The sequence below is a fragment of the Hemitrygon akajei genome, chromosome 1 (assembly GCF_048418815.1).
Source record: "Hemitrygon akajei chromosome 1, sHemAka1.3, whole genome shotgun sequence".
In the NCBI taxonomy this organism is placed as follows: Eukaryota; Metazoa; Chordata; class Chondrichthyes; order Myliobatiformes; family Dasyatidae; genus Hemitrygon; species Hemitrygon akajei.
The window spans coordinates 34394261-34419300 of NC_133124.1; the positions used below are offsets into that span (position 1 = coordinate 34394261).

The window sequence follows — 25040 nt, forward strand, 5'->3', positions numbered from 1 at the left end:
ACCTTGCCTTCTTTCTGTCCTTGACTGGTTAATCGCTGCGGGCTATTCATTTAGAAACGAGCCTGCAGTCTGTTAATTATTCGTCTTTAGAGTCGCGCCACGATTTGGGACCCGATTATTTACCGGGTTTTTAGTTCTGCATAAAAGTTTTTATATTGTTTCTTCCCGCACACGTCGGTTCACCTCGTTTGTAGTAGAGTAATTTCGTTCCATGTTAGAGTTTTGCATTTGCCGCTTGGAACTAAAATACTGTTGAAAGTAATTTTAAAGCATTCAGTATAAACTTCGTTGCGTCGCTTTTCCTCAAGATGAAATTCAGGCAATTTCCTCCGGTTAGTTTCGTATGTACGCGCATATATTTTCAGAGTTGCTGTAGTGATAATCAGATTTCAAATACAATATTTTACAGTGGGGCTTTAATGTGTATAATTAATTTTGCACCAAATTGTTTCCAATAGCTGTCTTCCGTTGATAACTGCTTTCCCGGAGATTTAGTTCTCGAATTGAGTAAATGTTCTAACTGCTGCTTTGGAAAGCCTTGCCTGGAAACGAACTGGGGATATCGTACTGACCCTTGGAAAAACAGCCCCTTGTCCGTGCAACCCGCGGGGTGGGAAATACACCGGTTTACGGGATCAGCCAGCTACTCACAACCCGTACCCGCCAGCCAGCAGGCAGGGTCCTAGAAAGGACGGTACGAGAGGCAAATGTCAGATTGACCTGAGATTTTCTAAACTGTACAGAGATCCTCTTTCAAACTCCAATTCCCAGAAATGTTTGTACTAACGTTCGGTGATGACCCTGGGAGCGGGAGTCGCGGGAGCAGTGGGGGGAATGGTCACCCATTTAGTCTGATTAGTTTGAGCCATGATTGCAGGAATTTGGGCGACGGAAGCGCTCCTTACTTATGTTAATCCAAGCTTGTATTCACAATGGTGACGGTTTCTTTCTGCTCAATTCACAGGCGAGCGGGCTGCCGCGCAGTTGCAACGGGAATGTCCCTGTCACTGGATGGGCAAGGTTATCCATCTGCAACTGTAAAGACGGCGCCCCCTCCAAGGGTGCCTGGTTATTACCCCTCCATCCAGCCCCATGCCCACTACCTGGACGTGCTGCACTCCTCGGAAGAAGTGCTGCAGCCTCTCAAATCCCTGGGCAGGCTGGTCAGTGACTCCAGCCCAGTCATGCCCCTCACCCTCAGCGGCTTCTCGTTCCTCAGCGGATCTCCGCCGGCCACCGAGCGGATCTGCAGCGTCCTGCCTGCCGGCCCGCTTTCCTTCTTCGGTAAGATGCCGAGCAGCATTGACCCGGCTCACCTCCGAAGCCGAGAGAAGCCGGGCGTTACCGGGTCCCGAACGGCTGCCCCGACAAGTCCCGGAGACCTGCGGTGTCGGCGCCACCGCATGCCGCCGAACTCCGGCGGTGAGCCACCGGGTTCTCAGCGCTACCCGGGGGAGGCAAATGCAGTCGCCCTGCACCACCAATCCGGCCACTTCACCGAGGAAGACCTCAACACTGTTCTTTACGGTCGTATGAACTCAGGCAATGACGATCGGGCAGTTGGTCACGCCATCTCAGGGCTGCGAATCTCCGGAAACACAGGTACCCACAACCTGGTCAGAGAGCAGGGAGGGAGGGGGGGACTAAGATTGACCTCGACCCCGTCACCTGTAACTCAACTTCTCTCAGTCAAATACTTGGTAAAATATCCCAGTGACATTTCTGCGCTTCTCCCCTCTGCAGGTGGACACGAGACCCAGATTCAGCTCCTGGACAGAGACTCCCTCCAGATCCCCGTGGGTGAGCGAGCGAAGGAGCGCGGATAGGTGGGAAGCGAGAAAGGAGGACGGTTGAGGGAACGGAACAACGAGAGGGTGGGGAAGAAAGCGCGGGGAGGCATGGGGAAGGAGGGAGGAGGATTGGGCTGAGTCAAGTGGGGGGTGATACTGGGTTGTACGAAGGAGGCAGGGAGTTGGTGAACGGGGTGGGGGAATGGGGACGGGCGGCTGGAGTGGGTGTAAGAGAGAGGTCTGAGGTTGGAGAGAGGGAAGAACCAGGAATGAGGAAGGGAGGGGTGGAGTGAGAGAGAGAGAGAGAGAGAGGAGAAAGATAAAGGAAGGAGTGAGAGAGGCAGCAGTGAATGAGATACGCGCTAGGATGTGGAGGAGAGAGAAATGGAGCCAAGAATTGCAATAGGGAGGAGGGAGAATTGAGAGAGTGTGTTCCGGTCTGAGCATCTCTCGGTTCAAAGACAGCGCACAAAATCCTGGAGGAACTCAGCTGGTCAGGTATGGAGAGAATGAATAGTGGACGTTTCGGATCGAGACCCTTCATCAGGACTCAGGACTCATCAGAGGTCCCGGTGACGTCAACATTTTATTCCCCCTCCACGGATGCTGCCTGACCTGCTGAGTTCCTCCAGCATTTGTTTGTGTGTTTGTGTGTGTGTTACTCGGTTCAATCCTTCGCAAGTGACCGGAATCTCCCTGCTCTCCTCCCCCCAGGGCTCATTGTCTCTCACACTTACTACGGTGGAGTTCCTCATCACGGCGTCTTCTGTTGTCAAAATCTAATCCCTAAGGGGGTCCGGTTCGGACCTTTTACAGGAAAAGTGGTGAATATGAGTGAAATTAAAACCTATGACGACAACTCCTACATGTGGGAGGTGAGGATTACACGTGGGTTTCGTTCTGAGGGTAAGATGTCTGATTACGTTGAAATCGGTACCGCTTACGAATTGCTGCGTTTAACCTGGGCATTCCGAGCTGGTCAGACGCACGTTGTTTATCCCAGCGCGGTTGAGTTGTGGGTGTCCGGAGCAGCCCTAATCATTTCATCGGCTCGGCCAATTCATTTTACAGATATTTGAAGACGGCCGCTTGAGTCACTTTATCGACGGCAAAGGGGCGGCGAGTAACTGGATGGCCTTGGTAAACTGCGCCAGGTCGCCGGAAGAGCAGAACTTGACTGCCGTGCAGAGCGACGGAAAGATCTATTACGAAACCTGCAAGGATGTGCGAGAGAACCAGGAGCTGCTGGTGTGGTATGGAGACTGCTACCTGCAGTTTATGGGAATACCGGTCACTTTAAAGGAAATGACTGAAAGCCCATTCACTGAGCAAGCCGAAGGTTAAAACACTTAAACGATTTTCTGCCCTTCTGCGGTTTACTGTCATTAGCTGCGATCTTTTGACTGAAATGTGACTTTTATTCCTTTGCCAGAGTCCGGAGAGGGCTTTAAATGTGAGCGGTGTGGCAAGGTATTCGCTTACAAGTACTACAGAGACAAGCATCTGAAGTACACGCGGTGCGTGGATCAGGGCGACCGCAAATACCCCTGCCACCTGTGCAGCAGGTCGTTCGAAAAGAGGGACCGGCTGAGGATCCACATCCTGCACGTGCACGAGAAGCACCGGCCGCACAAAGTGAGCAGCGTCCGCCCAGACCGGTCCGACCCAACCGCACCCTCGTCTCCCAACCCTGTGACTGTATTTTGTTGGAATTCATACTTCAGTGTCTGATCAGTGCTGGGTCCACGTCGCACTAACAGAAAAACAGGATGGAAGTATTCCAAACAATTTGTCCCGGGGGCAATTCCTGCTAACAAGTAGAAACGGAATGTTGCTATAACATTATGACTTTTGGTTTGCTTCTTTAGTCATAGCCTTTTGGACGGTAGAGGAGCTGACAATATATAACATGGCCTCTTATTTAAATATTGTCTCCAGTTTCCATGTTATTTTCTGTCTGCTCATTTCTATCAGGTGAACTTCGCCATTTGGTATAGTATGCTTTAGTTTTAACTGTATTTACACTGCTTTGGGGACGTTAAATCCTCTGTCCACGTCAGCTTATCAAGGACAAATTAGAGAAATACAAAATAAATACTTTATCCTGGATCAATTCAAAACCACATTTGTATGTCATTCCACATCTACTGTCTATAAAGTTCATACTATTCAGGTCCCATCTTTCTACAAATTTTTACGCTGTAATCCCATCAACAGTTCCTCAACTCCACACAATTCAGTATAGCATAGGCAATATGTTTAGCTTATGTGAAAAATATTTGCTGGAAACTTTGTGAAGTCAGTCAGGGAACAATTAGTTCTACACTTTCCAACCTGTGACTCTCTCTGTTGGACAGTGCACGGTGTGCGGAAAGAGCTTCTCGCAATCCTCCAGCCTTAACAAACACATGAGGGTCCACTCAGGAGAGCGGCCATACAAGTGTGTCTACTGCAACAAGGTAGGTGGGCCATTTTCTCCAACCATTTTAAATATTACAAGGATATGAACAAAATGTTTTTTCCTGGGAACGTGGGAAAATTAAACTGCATGGCATGTGTAAAATATTTTTCAAACAAATCCAAGAATTTCTTTAGCACAAGAGATTTTGGAGATGCTGAAAATCCAGGAGCAACACACATAAAATGATAGAGAAACTCTACAGGTCTCTCTCTCTCTCTCTCTCTCTCTCTCTCTCTTCTCATTAAAGTTACACTTGCCCTTCCAAAGTGTCACATCTGTTCACATCTGTAGCTAACAAAGTGGACAGCAACTCTGTACTAAGCATCACACAGAAAATGTTGGAGAAACTCACTAGGCCAGGCAGCATCTCTGGAAGAGAGTAGAGTTGACATTTCGGCCCAAGGCCCTTCCTGCTGAACAACACTCTGTACTCTCTCTACTTCTGCTGACTGGAGAACAAATGATGAGGTCAGACTTAGAGAGTGGGGGAGGAAGAAACACAGGGTGATAGGTGAAACTGGGGGGGGGGTGAAGTAAAGGGCTGGGAAGTTAATTGGTGAAAGAGATACAGGGCTGGAGAAAGGGGAATCTGGTAGGAGAGGACAAGGTCATGAAAGAAAGAAAAGGGGAGGAGCACCAGAGAGAGGTGATGGGCAGGTAATGACATAAGGTGAGAGAGGGAAAAGGGAATGGTGAAGTGGGGAAAGGCATTACTGGAAGTTTGAGAAATTGATGTTCAAGCCATCAGGTTGGAGGCTACCCAGATGGAATATAAGGTGTTGCTCCTCCAACCGGTGAGTATGGCCTGGGTTTATTAAGTTTGACGGTGAAAAGTTTCACATTTTATCAGTTCTCCTTGGCTGCTGGCTATGGATGTGTTGTTAAGGGAGTAAAAGAGAATGTCTGGGTATTAGACATGTCACATGTTGGAATATCCTATTTGGTGGGTATAACTGTGACAAGAACATGAGGTTTCATAGTTTAACTGGATACTGTAGTGAGCAAGTTTCGATGTTGTGCTGAATTTCATCCAGTATTTTGTATGTGTGACTCTGGATTTCCAGCATCTGCAGAACCCCTTGTGCTTTCAATTACTTGGCTTGATGGTTCTGAGCATCACTAATTCTTTTCCACCCTTTCATCTCCCCCCCCCACCCCCCCCCCCAGGCTTTCACTGCCTCAAGCATCTTACGAACCCATATCCGTCAGCACTCTGGAGAAAAACCCTTTAAATGCCGTCACTGCGGCAAAGCCTTCGCTTCTCATGCAGCCCATGACAGCCACGTGAGGCGCACACATTCGAGAGACAAAATGTTTTCCTGTGACGTCTGCACCAAGACCTTTATGGAAGCACATGAGCTCAGTTATCACCAGATGCAGCTGCATGCAGGTTAGTACCAGGGAGCACTGGGTGGGGTCAAGGGCACCTCGTGTCTGGCATTCCATTACACCCACCACGGCCCTAACACTTAAGGTTTAAGGAATATCATTTTTAAATGATTTATTATGCACAAGCATTTCTCTCTTCTGTAACATTGAAGTCTGCCATAGGTTTGTCTTGGTCTTGTAAACACTGCAGTATTACTCATTCTGAATAAGGGTGCAGGTGGCACTTCAGCTTGGCACCACACATGTATTTTGCAATCGTTGCCATCAGAAATCTGTACATCTCACTTTCTCTTCCAGGGTTTTCTCACCCTCTCTCTCCTGAAAGTAATGCTTCAGCTGCAGCAGGAATGTACCCTGTTCTGAGTAGGATGGCTGAGTCATGAAATGAGGGGAAACCCAGCTTTTGATTTTTTTCCCCTTTGAAAATAAAGAGCTTTAATAGCGTGGATTTAGAATCTTTTTGCTAATCCAAATGTCATTGCTTGTCTATTCCATAAATGTGGTAAATTGGTTTATTATTGCCACATATACTGAGATACAGTGAAAAACCTTGTTATTTATTTATTGCGATACACTGTAGAATTGGCTCTTCCAGCCTTTCGAGCCATGCCACCCAGCAAACCCTGATTTAATCCAGCCTAATCACAGGACAATTTACAGTGACCAATTAACCTAAAAAAACAGTACATCTTCGGACTGTGGGGGGAAACCTGCGGTCATGCAGAGAGTGTACAAACTTCTTTAAAGATTTGTGTGTCACGATCATTTTATTACAACAGAGCATTGAGGTAGTAAAAAGGAAAGCAATCTCAGAGGGCAGAATAAAGTGTTATAGTTTCAAAGAAAGTATTCTACAGGTAGGCAATAAAGTGCAAGGCCGTAATGAGATAGATTGTAATGTCAAGAGTCCATTTTTCATACTGGGGTACTGTTCAATAGTTTTGTAACAATGGGCTAGAAGCTGTTCTTGAGCTTGGTGGTGTGTGCTCTCAGGCTTTTGTATCTTCTGCCCAATGGAAGGGGTGGAGGGAGAATATCCAGAGGCTATTTGGTTTTAAATACCCTACTCATCCAGATTTGGATTAAGCATGAAGCTGTAGTTACTGATCCAGACGGTGAATTCAGAGCAACTATTTGATACCAGTGGCAATCTATCTAAGACATTATTTCTATCTCTGCTCCTTTTAAATTTGTATTGGGCAACCTCTTAAGTAGCAGTTGGATACAAGAATTCTGCCCGTGACTAATGTGGGGATGCTGAGGGAAGTGATCATCCTTCTAAGATCCAACAAGTCAGAACAGTAGAACAAATCAAACCTAAGATTTATTTTCTTGTTTGGAACATTTCACACTTGGGATATTGACTGATTGATTATCCATGAAGATGCAGCTATTTTCATTTAGTGAGATATGCATAGATTTTGGAGAACTTGCTTGTTGCATTGAACTATAAACATATACAGGCAGAGAAGCAACAAAGTCTGTTGTGAAAATATACTTGCCTTTCTATATATTCATGCTTATTCCAATTAATTAACTATGCACTATGACGAAAAAAATCATTTACCAGTACCAGCTAGCAGACCTGTGATAGACGCAAACTGACTGTAATCATTAACTATCATCACTCTTAATCTGGTTTAAACCCAGATTAAATAATGACTTGTATTTATCATCGATGTATTGAGCCAGCATTATGTTTTTCATTTTTAATGATGGATTTTGGGATGCAAGTCCACAGCTCCCTGAAAGTGGCATATTAAGTAGATAAATGACATACTTTGCCTTCATAGATAGGAGCATGAATAATAAAGTTGGCAAGTCCAGTTGCCGCTGTATAAATTTTTGGTTAGGCCACTTTTGTGCGGTTCTGGTCCGCGTGCTACAGGAGTGATGTGGAGGCTTTGGAGAGGGTGCAGAAGAGTTTCGCCACAGTTACCTGTATTAGAGAAGAGGTCAGACAACCTTGGATTTTTTTCGCTGGAGCACTGGGGGTTGGGGGAGCAATCTTATTGAAGTATATACGATTATGAGAGACATACTTGAGTAGCTAGTCGGTCTTTTTTTCCCAGGGTAGAAATGTCAAAAGCTGGAAGAAGTGGCTTTAAGGTGAGTGGAAGAAAGTTTAAAGGTGAGTTACAAGGAAAGTTTTTTTTTATGCACAGGGGAAGGGGGTGGGGTGGAAGCAGATACAATAGTAATGCTTAAGAGGCTTTCAGATGGATATGAACAGGCAGTGAATGAAGTAGACCACATGCAGGTAATTGTGATTAGTATCATGATCTGTACAGACATCATTGCCAAAGGGCCTATTTCTGTGCAGTATTCTATAAACTGTACTCTGCCATGCTCTATAAACCACCTTGTATACCTGTTCAGACAGAAGTGTGCAGAGGTTCCAAATGTTACCTCAGAATGATATGCAGGTAGCCACTCGCATGTTAATTTGCTGGTTCTAACATTACTCTTTTTCAAGCTAGATTATCTGTCAATAAAAATTTGATGCTGAGTTCTGCGTAGTAACTTCAGAGTGCTAATTTAGCATTGACAAGTGTTGATGGTTCATTTGGATTCCCACCAACACAAAGAATAGTCAACGGTAATTTTAAATATCCATCAGGAAAAATGGCTTGCCTAGGAACTTTTAAAATCTTTCAACATAGCACAAGATATTTGTTGCTATCTTCTGACTTTATATTCGCTAAATTATCTGTTGTTTGTCAATATATGAAGTCAATATTTAATATATTGGAACATAAGAAGCAGCAACATAAGAAGGCCATTCGGCCCCTCACACCTACTCCATCTTACAATATCATGATCGAAATTTTACCTCACCAACAATATTTGTACCAAGTCTATAAACATTGATTCCCCTAATATATAAAGTGCTGGAGGAACTCAGCAGGCCTGGCAGTTTTTTTTGAAAAAAAGTACAGTTGATATTTCAGGCCATAAGACATGGGAGCAGAATTAGGCCATTTGGCTCATCAAGTCTGCTCCGCCATTCAATCATGGCTGATCCTTATTTTTTTCTCTCCTCCTCAGCCTCATTTCCTGGCCTTTTCCACGTAATCTTTGATGCCATGTCCAATCAAAACTAACCTTAAAAACACCCAATGACCTGGCCTCCACAGCTGCACATGGCAACAGATTTCACAAATTCACTACTCTCTGGCTAAAGAAATTTCTCTGCATCTCCTTTTTGAAAGGACCCCAGCTGAAGGGTCTCGGCCTGAAACACCAACTGTACTTTTTTCCATAGATGCTGCCAGGCCTGCTGAGTTCCTCCAGCATTTGCAGATTTTCTCTTGCCTACAAAGAATATCAGTCTCTTTCTTGAATATACTTAACTAAACTCTGGTGATTAGTGGTGTGTCACAGTGGTTAGTGTTGGGACCACTTCTCTTCATATTATATGTCAATAACTTGGATGACAGCATTGATGGTTTTGTGGTTAAGTTTGTGGATGATATGGAATCAGGTGGAGGGGCAGATAGTACTGAGAAAGCAGAAAGTCATGTTAGCATTCAGTGTGAGAGGGCTAGAATACAAGAGCAAGGATGTGATGCTGAGGCTTTCTAAGACATTGGTCAGATTACACTTGGAGATTTGCCTAGAGTTTTTGGCACCTTGTCCAAGAAAAAAAATGTTTTGGCATTGGGGACGGTCCAGAGGTGGTTCGTGAGAATGATCTAGGAATGAAACGATTAATGTATGAGGAGCATTTGATAGCTCTAGGCCTGTACTTGTTCAAGTTCAGAAGAATGAGGTGGAATTCTCATTGAAACTTATTGAATATTGAATGACCTAATTCTGCTCCTATGTGTTACGTTCTCGTGGTCTATGGCCTACTTACATTGAATTTAAAAGAACTAAAGAAATTTCTTTTTGTTTCCAATCTGAATGATCGGCCCTTATTTTGAAACTATTTCTTATTCTAGACATCCCAGTAAGGAAAACATCACCTCTGCATCTATTCTGTCAAGATTGCAAGGATATGTTTGTGTCAAGAGATTACTTTTCATTCTTTTAAGCTCAAGAGTATATAGCCCCAAAGAACTTTAATCTCTCCTCGTGGCACAATAACCCCTATTTCAAGAATTAGCTTGGAGAACTTTTGTTGCAATCCTAATATCAGGTAGGCAGGGAGGAGAGCAGAGCTGTACACAATCTTCCAGAGGTCCTATAATTGCGATAAGAGATCATTGCTCCTGCACTCAAGTCATCTTGCAATAAAGGCCAAAGGCCTGTGATGTGATGTGACTTGGATAGGCTGGGTGAGTGGGCAGATACTTGGCAGATGACGTTTAATGTGAATAAGTGTGAGGTTATCCACTTTGGGAGTAAGAACAGGAAGGCAGATTATTATCTGAATGGTGTAGAGTTAGGTAAGGGAGAAATACAAAGAGATTTAGGAGTCCTTGTTCATCAGTCACTGAAGGTGAATGAGCAAGTGCAGCAGGCAGTGAAGAAGGCTAATGGAATGTTGGCCTTTATTACAAAGGGAATTGAGTACAAGAGCAAGGAAATCCTCCTGCATTTGTACAGAGCCTTGGTGAGACCACACCTGGAGTATTGTGTACAGTTTTGGTCTCCAGGGTTAAGGAAGGACATCCTGGCTGTAGAGGAAGTGCAGCGTAGATTCACGAGGTTAATTCCTGGGATGTCTGGACTGTCTTACGCAGAGAGGTTAGAGAGACTGGGCTTGTACATGCTGGAATTAAGGAGATTGAGAGGGGATCTGATTGAAACATATAAGATTATTAAGGGATTGGACAAGATAGAGGCAGGAAATATGTTCCAGATGCTGGGAGAGTCCAGCATGGTTTGAGAATAAGGGGTAGGTCATTTAGGACAGAGTTAAGGAAAAAACTTCTTCTCCCAGAGAGTTGTGGGGGTCTGGAATGCACTGCCTCGGAAGGTAGTGGAGGCCAATTCTCTGGATGCTTTCAAGAAGGAGCTAGATAGGTATCTTATGGATAGGGGAATCAAGGGATATGGGGACAAGGCAGGAACCGGGTATTGATAGTAGATGATTAGCCATGATCTCAAAATGGTGGTGCAGGCTCGAAGGGCCGAATGGTCTACTTCTGCACCTATTGTCTATTGTCTATCACATAGGTTGGTTAGAACAAGAACCTATTTCAATCTCTTATTTAAAAAAAATACTTTCCCTTTCTCTTTTTCTACCAAAATAGATGTTTTTTTCATTTTTCACATATTCCACCTGACATTTGCTCATGAGTTCATTTAGCTTGTCCATATTTCCCTATATCAGGGGCTCCCAACCTGGGGGCCATGGATCCCCTGCTTACTGGTATTGGTCCAGCGCATAAAAAAGTTTGAGAATCTCTGCCCTATAACCTCATTGCAGCATTGGCATCAGGCCTTGTATTAGTACTAACAATAATATCAACTGGATGGAAGGGGAAAATCAGGGCTCTGACAATTATGGTTTCTACACTTTAATAGATGTCGGTAGTAAGCATCCATTAAAATTACAATTATTTGACTATTCTTAACAGGAAGAAACAATTCAGAGCAATTCATGTTACCTTTGGTGTTGAAGATCTATGTAATTAATAGTTGAGACCATTCAGTCTCCAACTTAGATTGGTTACATGTGGGCAATGACTGGGTTTAATTAAGTTCACTGCAATTCTTTTGCACTGGGGCTGTGAAACTCAGCTGATAATTTATTCCTCTGATTGATATCCAGAATCCTGATGTCAGTATCCTCAGTGAGAGAGGATCAAACTGAGTGGGCACAGAATTGGGTTTAACTCTAATGGAACTCCCTAGTTAGTTGCCAATTCTGAATTGTTGGTTTATGCATCTTACAGTCCTGTGAGTAGATAGTAGGGGTGTTGCTGATCCTTAGAATCAAATCTCAGGAAAGATCAGATCTATTTTTTTACAAAAGAAAGATGTTCAAAGTAGGATAGGTATATCACACATACTACCCTGAGATTCTTTTTTTTTTGTAGGCATTTACAGTAGAACAAAATGTGCAATAGAATCAATGACAACTACACACAAAGACTGACAACCAATGTGCAAAAGAAGACAAACTGCATAAACAAATAATAATAATTAATAAACTGAGAACATGCGTTGTAGAGTGAGTCCAACGGCTGTGGAATCAGATCAGTGTTGAGGTCAGTGAAATGCAGACATTACCTTTCCAATTCCCTTCTGTGTACTTCCCTCAGTTTTACGTAGAAATTGGAAAAAATAACACAGAATTGCAAAATGAAACAGGTTTGGCGATTATCGAAACCGAAACCCATCTTATCCAAACCAAATCTGCATATATGCATTTAAAGTTAGCATTTTAATGCTAATTGGTTACTCCCAATCAGCATCTAAATGATTTCCTCCTCTCAAATCCTCCTTGGCCCTGCAGCCAACTAAGGTGTCGCTATGGCCATTCTGGGTGAAGTAAGCCAAAACACCACCCCCTCAGGGATGCATCTGTAACTTTACTGCCTTGTATGATTCAAACCACTCTATGTCCTAATGAGTCAAGCCACCAGAGAGCTGTATAGCTGTTTGAAGGCTTCCTGTCTTCATGATACTAAAGGGATTGGTCACCAGCAAAACTTCTTTAATGGTGAGCCATAGCCCCTTAAAACATAGTGGATCAGATTCCTTAGACCAAGTTCTGAGATGATGGTACACTGTAAATCTGCATTCGGGAACAGCTCTACAGAACGTTGCCATTTTTCTTAAATTTAGCCAAGAAAGTGGTGTTAGTTGATGTAAAATAAATGTTTGCTTCCAATACTTGAAGCACATGATATTAGCCTGACATGAGTGCTTAAAAAATTGGCAAAAGTAATATTTCTGCACACGTTCTCTTGTTTGCTAACAATAATCTGTTGGCCCAGGAGTGGATATGGCCTGGTCCACCATGGCTAGATCCCTCCCCACCATTGAGCACATCTACACGGAGTGTTGTCGCAGGAAAGCAGTATTCATCATTAGGGACTCCCGTCATCCAGGTCATGCTCTCATCTCGCTGCTGCCATCAGAAAGGAGGTACAGGAGCCTCAGGACTCACACCACCAGGTTCAGGATTAGTTATTACCCTTCAACCATCAGGCTCTTGATCTAAGGGGGAAAACCTCACTCAATTTCACTTGCACCATCACTGAATTGAAATGTTTCCATAACATATGGACTCACTTTCAAGTATTACTCACCTCATATTCTTGATATTTAATGCTTATTTATTTGTTATTATTATAATTTCTTTTTGTATTTGCAGCTTATTGTGTTTTGCACAATGGTTGTTCACCCTGTTGGTGCAATCTTTCATTGACTCTGTTATGGTTATTGGATTTATTGAGTATGCCTACAAGAAAATGAATCTCAGGGTTGTATATGGTGAGATATACGTACTTTGATAATAAATTAACTTTGAACTGTTGAAGTTTAGCCTCTGGAATGTAGCTCTTACTAAGTTTGCGATGCCAATCATTTACCTATGTAGAGAGAGAGAGGGTGCATTTTTAGATTTCAGTTTGGGATCCTGAGTTTAAATTCACCCACAACAATGTGGAAATTCTCTGCTTGAATTGACAGTCAGTCTGAATAACAGTTTCTCATGGACAAGGACAATAAATCACAGCACAGAGGTTTCCTCAAAATTTCCTCTGGATTAGCAGCCTAAGTAATGAAGATGGCTGGAGAAAATACTATACTCTAATTGAAAATTTATCACAAGTAATTATGAATCTGGTGCACAATAGGTGTAGAAGATGATAAGAGACATTGGTTAAGTGGACAGCTAGAGACTTTCTCCAAGGATGTAAGTGGCTAATACAAAGGGTATAATTTTAAGGTGATTGGAAGAAAGTATATGAGTATGTCAGAGGTAGGTTTTCTACACAGAGAGTGGAGAATGCATGGAATATGCTTCCAGACAGGTGTTGGAGGGAGATGCATTAGGGGCATTACTAAACTCTTGGAAAGGCACATGGATAATAGAAAAATGAAGGGCTAAGTTGAAGAGAAGGGTTAGATTGACACAGTACCGTGGGCTAAAAGGCCTGTACTGTGTTGTGTTCTTTAGAGAAGTGGTGACTTTACTCTGCGTTTGGTAAACCTGAGTCCTGAAGAAGGGTCTCAGCCCGAACTGTCAACTGTTTGCTCTTTTCCATCGAAGCTGCCTGACCTCATGAGGTCCTCCAGCATTTTCTGTGATTTGATTTGCTAAACATGTCCTGGGACTTTTCACAGGTGACACTGAGTGTCCGAAATCACTGAATGTCTTCATTCCCACTCTAAAGAACTCTGCGTTACTCCAGTTCTTATCTTTTCTACCTGTAGTTTGATAATACTGCCAAGGGTTTTCATTCCTAAAGCTGCTTAACGCTGGAATTCATTTTGTAAGACCTCTCTGCCTTATTGCATCTTTTTTCCTTTAAGAATGTCGCTGAAAGCTTATTTTCTAATATCTCTACATGGGGCGCAATTTCACTCTTTGTTTAACAGTGCTCCTGAGGAACACCTTGGGGCACTTTGTTGTGTTAAAGATGTTATTTCCTGGAAATCCAATCACAAGGTGCTGCTTTTCTTTGTCCTTTGTGTATAGACATGGGTAGGACAGGAACAGACCCCTTCAGGTGACAATGTCCTGAACTAATAAGCATAATTAATAATTGATGCATGAGCATTAACTCTCTCCCCCCCCCCCCCATTTGAAGCACTGATACAATGTTTTCTGGGTCAATTATTGCCACTCAAGAAATTCCATCTGGCAAGCCGGCCGTGTATTCGGTATTAGTAAAGCACATAACGTCATTGTTCCTTGTCCAATGCAAGGACATTGTCAGGAGATAGTATTCACTGAATGAGGTTCTGAAGTGCTCCTGTCATGTCCCAATGCAGATTAGGGAAATTGAGACAGGCAAGTTTCCTTTAGCTTGCTTCCAGGCATGACCCTAATTATACAACATTACCCATGTAAACTTACAGTGATTGCATGATCCAATCCTTCTATTCATTTCCTGATCCACAATTTCCAGGCCCTGCTTTCAAACCCTGATCCTTAACTACTGCCCCCCAAACTGTGATTGCCTTATCTACTGTCCCCCCCCCACCATCTCCAACATACTAACCTCACACCAACCCTTTACAGACAAGCTTCCCAACCAGCAATATCTCTCTATCTGGAAATTGGTCCCGATTCAGCCGCCTCCATATTCAACAAACTTGCAGTTTTAGGCCCAGTGCCACCAACCTGTTGTGAAGATCTCTTGCTTCTAATTCTCCATCCCTGAACGCACCTCCCAGGCTGTTTTTTCTACACAATCCCCCAAATCCAGGTTTACCATTTCATTTCATACTCTGGCCGGAGTGGTGTGTGGAGGACAATCGATCAGTAATGGCCGATGCCTTGGGTCGTTTTGCTGCAGATCAAGGACAAGGGATTTGCACCTCTTCAGCTGCTGACAATCTTGTACATTTAAAATTCTTGCTTTTGTTCTGGAAAATAGAAGCTTCCTATAAAGTTTAATCACAGCCTGACACCCAAAGAACAAAACCAAATACAAATATAATCAAAGTCTGGTTATTGAAAATATACTTCAAGGCTTATTTTTTATATCAAACTTACACACATAGTGCTGCACAGAAGCCTTGGGCACATATACATAGCTAGCCCCTGATGAAGGGTCTCGGCCCGAAACATTGACTGCTCGTTTCAATGGATGCGACCCGACCTGCTGAGTTCCTCCAGCTTGTTTGTACATGTACATAGCTAGGGTGCCTAAGGCATTTGCCCAGTACTGTAGTCATTTTATGTATTGCATTGTACTGTTGCCACAAAATAAAACAAATTTCATGATATATGTGAGTGATGATAATGATTCTGATATGGGTCTCTTTTGTGGATGGAGAGTAGGAAGGGGGCAGGGAGAAGGGAATCATAATTGGGGGAAAAAGGGAATGGAGAGCAGGGGGAGCGGAAAGCACCACAGAGACATTCTGTAATGATCAATAAACCAATTGTTTGGAATGAAATGACCTTGCCAAGTGTCTCAGGGCTGGGTGGGTCTGCACCCACGCCAATCCCCCTTCCCTGGCACTCATTCTCAGCCACTTATCCCACACGTCTCCCGGAGCACTCCACCCCTCCCAATTCCCAACATCCTTTGCTCTTTGAGTCCTGACAAAGGGTCTCGGCCCGAAACGTCGACAGTGCTTCTCCCTGTAGATGGTGCCTGGCCTGCTGTGTTCCACCAGCATTTTGTGTGTATCCTTTGCTCTTGCTAGATTTACAAATTCACACTCTACTCCAAGATGATAAATAAATTACTGGACAAAAGTCTTGGGCACCCTATCCAATATTTATATGCCTAAGACCTTTGCCCAGTAATAACCAGACTGTGATTGTATTTATAATTTTATTTAAAATAGTCCTTTTTTATGATAATTGCATGTTCATGCATAGGCAGCCCATTTGTACTCCCTTATTATCTCAAGATTCTCATGATATTTTGACATTCAGCCTCTACAAATTCACACCTTTCTACATACTTGTTGCTGTATTTCATCCCTTTTTACCTTACCATTCATCTTTGTTCTCAGCCTGGGGACCTGGCCCGCCTACTCTAATTAAGACAACCACTGCTCCAGAAACACAATGGAAATGGGATGTGAAGGTGGCACCTGACTGAAGTACTCAAGGACAAACTTCTTAGTCATTTTATTCACAAGTACTCATTGGGAAAATTGGTATCTAATTTGAAAACCACTGTGATTTTTAATTAGAAGTCATGTCACAAAAGCTGTTCACTTGTTTGGGGCAGCCATACTTAGAGTATTTCTGGGCCTAAGAATCAAACGGCATGCATTTGTTCCATTGCATTTGTTTCATTAATTTAACGATGGACTTCTGCTGTAGATTCTGCTCCACCCCCCACCAGACTTTGTGCCAGATGAAATTGCATGGAACTGGATTTGCAAATGCATAAAAGAGACTCAGTGTTTGATACTCGAAAGAGGAGACACTTGTTCTGACTGTAGTTCGCAAGACTTTTAGAAACCTGGTTCTCTGCTCCATTTTGTCCATAAGACAGAGGACAATTTGGCTTATTAAATCTGCTCCATTAATCATGGCTGATTTACTTTCCCTCTCAACATTGTTCTGCAATTTCCCTGAAACCTTTGACCTCTTACTAATGAAGGACTTATGAACCTCTTCTTTAAATATACCCAATAACCTGGTCTCCACAGACGACTGTGGCAGCCTCTGGATAAAGTAATTTCTCTGCCTCTGCTCTGAAGGGACACTCCTCTATTCTGAGGCTGTGTCCTCTGGTCCTGGACTCTTCCACTATTGGAAACATCCTCTCCACATCCACTTTTGGCCTTTCAATGTTCAGTATCTTGTCCTGTGAAGATTGGATTGTTAATGGTTCAGTGCAATGCCATGTGCCTACAGTGAGTATCACTTTATCTGAGGAAAACTACCCGGTAGGATCATAGAATAATGCTGATTCTAATTCTTCTCCACGATAGGAAGTTACCCTCACAACAGCAAATGTAATCATTTCTATGTTCTAAATCCAACATTGAAAGTCGCAACTTGGATGCAGCTATAAGTATCTCATTTTCTCTGCTCCAATCATTCTGTCTTGTTTCTCTGCTAACCCTGGGGAGAGAGTGGCCACAGCTGAAACAGCCAACTTGTACTGCTGTTTGTGAGCCATCACGATGGTTGACTATTCTGTAATGGAGGGAACTTTGAATGGAATTACATCTAATCTGACTGTGACACACACACTCGTTCACACATACATGTACATATCCATACAGACACATATACACACGAGTTGCTATGCAGTGCAAGTATTTTACAGGTATGAAAATTAAGTAATTTACTTGCCAATGTCTGTTTCAGGTTTTCCAATAGTATTTGCACAGTACCTTTGGATGGTAATGGATGTTGTTTTGAAAGAAAGAACAAAGTGTTAGCTTGCAGTAAAATCTCAGAGCAGGAGTGATTTTTGAGGTCTGAATGGTAGTGATCCCTGGGACTGAGATATAGGAAGCTGATGGACATGTGATTGCTGATGTGACACCAAAACTTTGCTGAAAATCAATTGACCCAGGAGTAGGTGGAGGTGGAACTCCCACAAAATTCAAACGCAATGCCATGGAAGGGTATGGAGGGAATACCTTACCCAGTTGTTAAATTACGTTGGCTCAGCCTAACCAACCACCCAGTGACACGGATATCAGATGGTGCAGTTACTGAAACAAGCCGCAGAGTTGTAAACTTAGCCAGTTCTATCATGGGCTCTAGCCTCCGTAGTATCCAGGACATCTTCAGGAAGTGATACCTCAAATCCATCATTAAGCATCCCCATTTCCTGGGTCATGCCTTGTTCTCATTGTTACCATCAGGAAGGAGATACAGAAGCCTGAACGCACACACTCAACAATTCAGGAACAGCTTCTTCTCCTCTGCCATCCAATTTCTGAATGGACACTGAACCCTTAAACACTACCTCACTACTTTTTTTAATCTCTATTTTTGCACTACTTATTTAACTGTTTAATATATGCAGTATATACTTCAATTCACAGTTTTTTTTCTATTATTTTGTATTGTATTGTTTTGCTGCAAAGATGACAAATTTCATGACATATGCTGGTAATATTAAACATTATTCTGACTCCGACCTCCGATGTTCTCTGTGTGGAGTTTGCGTGAGTCATTTCCTCTGGGTTCTTCCCATGTCCCAAAGATAAGCTGTTAGGAGGTTAACTGGCCACTGTAAATTGTGCCTGGTATAATCTGGGTAGCTCAATCTGCGGGGAGTTGAAAGAACTGTGATGAGAATAAATGGGATTAGTGTAAAATTCTGCTTGAGGGAGAGTGTAGGCTGGAGGGCGAGTTTCCATGCCATGTGACTGTGTGGCGTTACCTGTCCTCCTCTTGACGCTCTAAGATGCACCTTGGTGACATGGACGCCTGCCGCTAATGCGAATCCAACCCATCCGATTCTGAGCATTGCGGAAATATCCATAACCACCAGTGGGAATTCATCTGCTCTCACAGTGGGGCTGGCTAATGACTTTCAGCACCTGTGTATTTCATTTTGTTCCCATTGAACATTCTAGTTTTGTGCTTCTTTTTCTTGCCAATTAAACCGACATATACACGAGAAGATGTTGGAGCTATACACAAAAAGGAACACGGGTATCATTTCCTGAATTGCAAAGGGAAGTATTATTTTTTAAGTTTTTTTATGTTCTTTTTAACAGTGGTTCTCTAAATTGTTCTGATCTGGAAATGTAATGATTTGCTCAGCATTTATGTATCATATTTGGTACATTTTAATTAAAAGGAATAGTTATGGAAAATCAGAGATCTTCTGCTCTGCAATTCTCAATACATTTTGGATTCTTTTTAACTCCACAGGGCAGCGCTGGTGGGATTGACATACTGAAAGTCTAGAATGAACCGGAGCCCGTCTGGGGGAGTGGGATGGGGGGAAGAAAGCCGAATCAGCGAAAGCATGAGTTTGAAAATTGCACAGACATAGGAACAGAACTAGACTATTTGGGCCCATTAAATCTGCTTTGCCACTGCATCATGGCTGATTTATTATCCTTCTCAACTCCATTCTCAGGCCATCTTATTAGGGCCTGAGTCCTGTTCACTACCCACTTACTGATATGGATTATCTTGTTATTATACCATTGCTTCTGATTGAGTTACAAAGCAAAAATCCTGAATGAAGTGTCCTGTTGAAATTTATACCCTGTTTAATCCAAAACAGTGCAGTTACTCTCATTAAGATTGCTCATTTACTTCCTCTGAGAAACTTGTGTGTGCTTCCAGTTCTAACGTTATATTCATTTGCTAATCAGGTGAGGGGCTCCAGGTAGGTGCTTCTGCCACCCAAGAATTGCACAGCATGCCGACCAATCAGACAGACTCTATGAATGGAGATTACCTTTACAATTCAAGTGAGGAGCCGTTGACAACCCCCCTGAATCCAGACAAAGAGGAGAGCAACCCCTACCGAGCGACCACAGGAGTCTCCATACTGCATAATGATGGCTACAGACCCTGGAATTAGCAAACCATTGACAACCTAACCTCAGGGTATTTGCTAAACTACAGCGCACATGTAGGTGGTTCCTTATCTGCTCTCAGGGTTAGCAAATATCTGGTTTGAAGCAGTATGGGAATTAAGAATTTTGCACACTTCGCCTGTTACGGATCCTTTTAATTTCTTTTGCCAAGATATTACTTTGCAATAATGCACGCCTTGACATAGTTTTGCACTGACTGAATCTGCTGTACGTTGGGAACTGCAGAGTGGGAGTTACAGTCAAACTACAGTATGAAAGTGAGATTTTTTTGTGACCATATAGAAGCATTCTTGATCATAAAATAAACTATCCTTTCTTAATCTATGCTGATTCAAATTAATATTAATTAATTTGAAATTGAACACAACAACCTAAACATCCAGTAGTTGCTCATACCTTTGTTAGATAAAGTGTAACACTTAGAAATAAAACAGAATTGTTACTACTAATTATTCTGCTAATATTTCAGTAAGTTAACCCAGTTGACCAACCAGGTCCCTGTTTAAGTTGGCTGATCTTGGACCGAGCCCTGGTGACTGTAGCTTGATCCTGATGGGCTTCATAAATTACATTTATTTCTTGAGTTTTTGTGAATTTTAGTTTTCAGGATCATTTTATAGACAATAGACAGTAGGTGCGGGAGTGGGCCATTCGGCCCTTCTAGCCAGCACCGCCATTCATTGTGATTATGGCTGATCATACACAATCAGTACCCCGTTCCTGCCCTCTCTAGAGCTCTATCTAACTCTTTTAGCTCTTCTTTTACTCCAGTCATGTAAACATTTATGACATTCCAGTAAAATTCTATGTTCTGTTATTTTAATTTGTGGGAAGAGGAATTCTGAGCTGAATTTATTAAGTGGGGATTTAGAGGAGGCCTTTGGCCTACTTTTCCCACTAGAGTCATAGTTATACAACATGGAAACAGGTCCTTCAGGCCAAGTGATCCACGCTGATCAAGATGTCCCAGCCAAGCCAGACCCAGACCCACTTGCCAGTGTTCCGCCCATAACCTTACGAACCTCCCCAACATATGTACCTGCTCTACTGTCTTAAAATTTACTTAACTGCCTTAATTACTTCTGCCGGCAGCTCATTTCTTATTCTTCTGGCAGCTCATGAAACTCTTGTGTAAGAACGTTGCTCCTGAAATTCCTGTTAAACCCTTCCCCTCGCTTTAAACCTGTGTTCTCTAGTTCTTGATCCCTAATCCTGGGCAGAAGAGTACATTCACCCTTTCTTTGCCCCTCATGATTTTATACATTTCTATAAAATCACCTCTCAGATCCCTACACTCTAAGGAATAAAGTCTAGCCTGTGTAAGTCTTTCACTGAGTCAGTTCATCAAGTCCAGGCGATATCCTTGCAAATACTTACTACCCTCTTACCAGTTAAACAGCATCTTTCTTATAGCAGGCTGACAGCAGTTTCATGCACAAATTAACTTTCCAATTTGCTCCAAATTCCCTGACTTACGAAAACCACTACCTAGAGTTCTGCAAATATTTCCTTTACAAACATACATCCAATTCCAATTTTAAAGGTGCTGTAGTACTTATTACATGACCATTTTCAGAGCTATGCATCCTGGTTCATGATACACACAGCACTCATGATACAACATCTAGTGTACAGTGATGTTTAACATTCTGCTGATTATTTTAAACCACTGATCAGTTGCATGACACAAATTTCTAGATAATTTTGCCATATTTAGATAATCGGCTAAATACCTAGAAAAATTTGCAATATTAGGTAAATAGAAGGCCACATAATAACCTGGATAGTTGGAAACTGTTTCATAAATGTTTCCTCAATGTCAGGTTCCCCCCCAAATACTTAGTAATATCAGAACCAACTCACAAAATAGTTCAATTGTAGCCTAGAATGATTCTCAGTGGCATCATTGTACCCTCTGATATTGTCAAGGGACTCTTTATAGTAATCACCTTTCCCTTTAAATAGTCAAAGATCAATGTTATCCGATTTTATTATTTATATCAGCAAATTACAAGTAATTCAACTGAAAGTAATTCATCTCTCTCAATGAATAGTCTTCTGTCTAGCTGGATGCTTTCAGTTAAAATTTCATTTTGAATGTAAACAAGAAAACACTTAATTTGCAGTCACAGATGCTTTCCTGTATGTACTGTGCTGTAGTATTTTTATAATGGTAAAGTATTGATACAGTGATTGTACCAGTGATTTTAATCTTGACAATGATGAACCTCCCTTTCACTTTATCATTCACTCAGCCAAAAACACAAAGTACTGTCCTGAAATGACACCTAAATTAAATCACACAGTTGGCCAGGCATTGAATAAACTGCGTGCACTGTTGAAATCTTATTGGCAGCACCAGCATCATAAATGAGCTATTCTCCAATTGGCTCTTTGGTGACCTTCTGATCCCAGTTACAGAATAGTTCGGACTAGAGCTGAGGTGGCTTCACATTAGGAGGAGCTGAATAGTGTCGCACTCTTTTACACCACATAATCGAGCTGTTAATGTGTGATGACGTAGAGGACATTCATCCCTAAATAACATTTAAGAATTGTTGTGTGGTAGAGCATGATGATCACAGAATTATGAGGAAACTGTGGAGCTGAGAGTTTTTAATCTATGTAATTCAACAGTCTATTTTATTCAAGTAATCTTTAGTATCATTCGTGGGAATTATGCAACCATAATACTACCTCAAATCTTTACATAGCTCTGATAATTTAACTGTTTTACAATGCAATGAAGAGTTTGTAAGTAAGTGTATTAGTGTTGTGTTAATTATACTGTATATTTCCATAACAATGTGTGCTTCACTATAGCATTGGGAGCTGTATGTGGTTTGTGGTATTTTATGTGGATGTAGACTTAGTCCTTTTATAAAGATTCCTTTACAGCAATTCACAACAGTACAAAGACAAGTACAGATGTTTAGTGGTATCAAGAATACAGAAATGAAAATATTCCCATGTTTCCTACAGATTTAATATTTGTATTTCGCTATGTTCTAGCAATATATTGTACACTTGTTAAATTTCTTAAAATATCTTACTTGTAATGTTACTTCTACTTTAATCTTATGCAAAGCAATTTAAATTGTAAAGCTGCTAATTTAAAATGCTCTTTGTTTAGGGATCCCTACTTATGCTGTCCTCCAGCTTATATGCAGACACACTTGTTTAAAGGTTGTTTTAAGATATTGTGTATAATTGGAAATGAAAAAAAAGGAATAAAATGTAACCCTATGATGAAGTCTTGATTATTTTTCTCCACACATCCGTTATTGTCCCAAGAGATTAATAGTGAAAGTTTCTGACAAATTAAAGCTGAACAAATCTGTTAGTGAGTTAAAACACGAATATTCATGAGCATGCAAAGAGCCAAGTTGGAGACCTTTCCAATGGGACCCCACAGCTGTTAGCTCCATTAAACTCAAGCCTCATGTATAACAAGTAGGTTAAATTCCTTTCCAGGCAAGAAACTTAGCTTTAAAGATGGAAGTGGTCTACATTAAGTAAACCTAGTAGCAGCTGCTTTTGCAGAGTACTGCACAGATAGATGATGAAAGAAAAGCAAAAATGAAAACCAACACCATATTGCTTGAACTTCATGACAATAGTTTGGAACAAAGCTGTGGATTTGCTGGTGTTGGAACAAAGGACTTTGGACTGGTGACATCTGCTGCCCTTGGAGAACTCCATCGTATTACCAAATATCTAAAGTTTGTTTTTTCAGACGCTCTCCAACAATTCCTCACTGGGAGTCTCATCTCCAAGAAAAAGTCCAGCTAGCTCAGTAATGCATAATGCTGCTAAAAGATATTGATTAGGGTCAATAAACAAGGTAAAGCATTTTCGGCTGTGAGATCTGCACTGTTAGTGTTGTTCGCTAATGAAACGGTAAAACAAGATCACTGCATTAAACCTTCAGGTTTCTGCCTCCCCACCCCCAGTCCCCACATGTCTGGCCAAGCTTGAGTATCTTCTTTCCTTTGCTGTTGTGAATGTTATTTATTGTTGCTTTAATATTGCTTCGGCTCACTCAAAAACAGTCTTCTCTGGTACTGGGGAAAGTGAAGCAAATGTGAACTAAAAAAGAAAACACCGGCAACACAAAGTAGTCTCATTATTATACTAAAGTGGAAAAAGACAGGCATAAGCCCTTCAGATTCAGGTGTAAACCCTTTGGATTCAGGACCAGGTGTAAACCCTTTGGATTCAGGTTCAGATTCATTTATTTATTGCATGTACATCGAAATATGCAGCGAAATGGCTTGTATGCGTTAATGACCAACACAACCTCAGTATGTGCTAGGAAAAGCCCACAAGTGTAGCCACATATTCCGGTGCCAATATAGCATGTCCATAATTTTCAGTAGGACAACATAGGCGGCAACAACAGTAACACAAGAAGCACAGAAAAGCAAGCCCTTTTCCTTCCCCTGTCCCCCCACCCCAGGACAGGCTACATCTGAAACATGAGCTGTCATTTTTCATTTTCCAGATCTTCACTGAATTGTTGGGTTCTTCCAGGATTTTTGTTTATCTTTCACACATTCACACTAGATTGCAGTACTGTATTTGATTTTCATTTATTTTAAACAGCCAATCAGTAAATGAACCATGGCCGATGAGCTTCTGAATCCCAGGTAATGCCCTGATCCAGGACCTCAACCTGAAACACCGACAATTCCTCTCCCCGCCCCTCCCACAGTTGCTGAGTTCCTCCGACATATTGCTTGTCGCTCCAGATCCCAGCACCTTCAGCTTCTTGTGCCAGGAGGTGTACGGTATGATCAGCCATATTCTGCTGTGTGACTGTCACGGGTGCTTCTATGAGACAAGATGGTTCATTTATCTTCTGCTTTTTAGGTTGTAAACACTAAAGAAATTCCCATGAGGAACACATTTTTTCCCAATGCGTTTGACCCATGGACCCTCTTCAAATGACTACCTGTCAATTCTTGTTTCAGTACTCCTTACTCCATTGAGGCTGATATATTACCCACATTGATTGTTTAATAGCTGTCACGATGGATGGCAAGTAGTCCTAATTTACTAGGCTCACTGACAGATCATAACTCAGATTCAGATTCAGTTTATTGTCATTTAGAAACCACAAATGCAATGCAGTTAAAAAATGAGACAACGTTCCTCCAGAATGATATCACAAAAGCACATGACAAAACAGACTACACCAGAAAATCCATATAACGTTTGGCAATCCCCAATCCAGAGTCCGGAGAGGCTGCTGCGTATTAATATCGCACTACCGTCTA

At 42.1% G+C, this 25040-nt stretch overlaps 1 protein-coding gene across 1 annotated transcript in view; it reads left to right on the top strand.

Moving 5' to 3' along the window:
* The first annotated feature begins 932 nt into the window (after positions 1-932).
* The window catches only part of LOC140713578 (PR domain zinc finger protein 14-like), a 51815-nt gene continuing 27707 nt past the window's right edge, over positions 933-25040 (top strand). Inside the window, exons 1-7 of the mRNA XM_073027941.1 lie at positions 933-1602; positions 1744-1800; positions 2505-2665; positions 2862-3129; positions 3223-3425; positions 4148-4249; positions 5419-5641. Coding sequence (XP_072884042.1) covers positions 933-1602; positions 1744-1800; positions 2505-2665; positions 2862-3129; positions 3223-3425; positions 4148-4249; positions 5419-5641 — 1684 coding nt within the window. The remainder of the gene's footprint in view (positions 1603-1743; positions 1801-2504; positions 2666-2861; positions 3130-3222; positions 3426-4147; positions 4250-5418; positions 5642-25040) is intronic.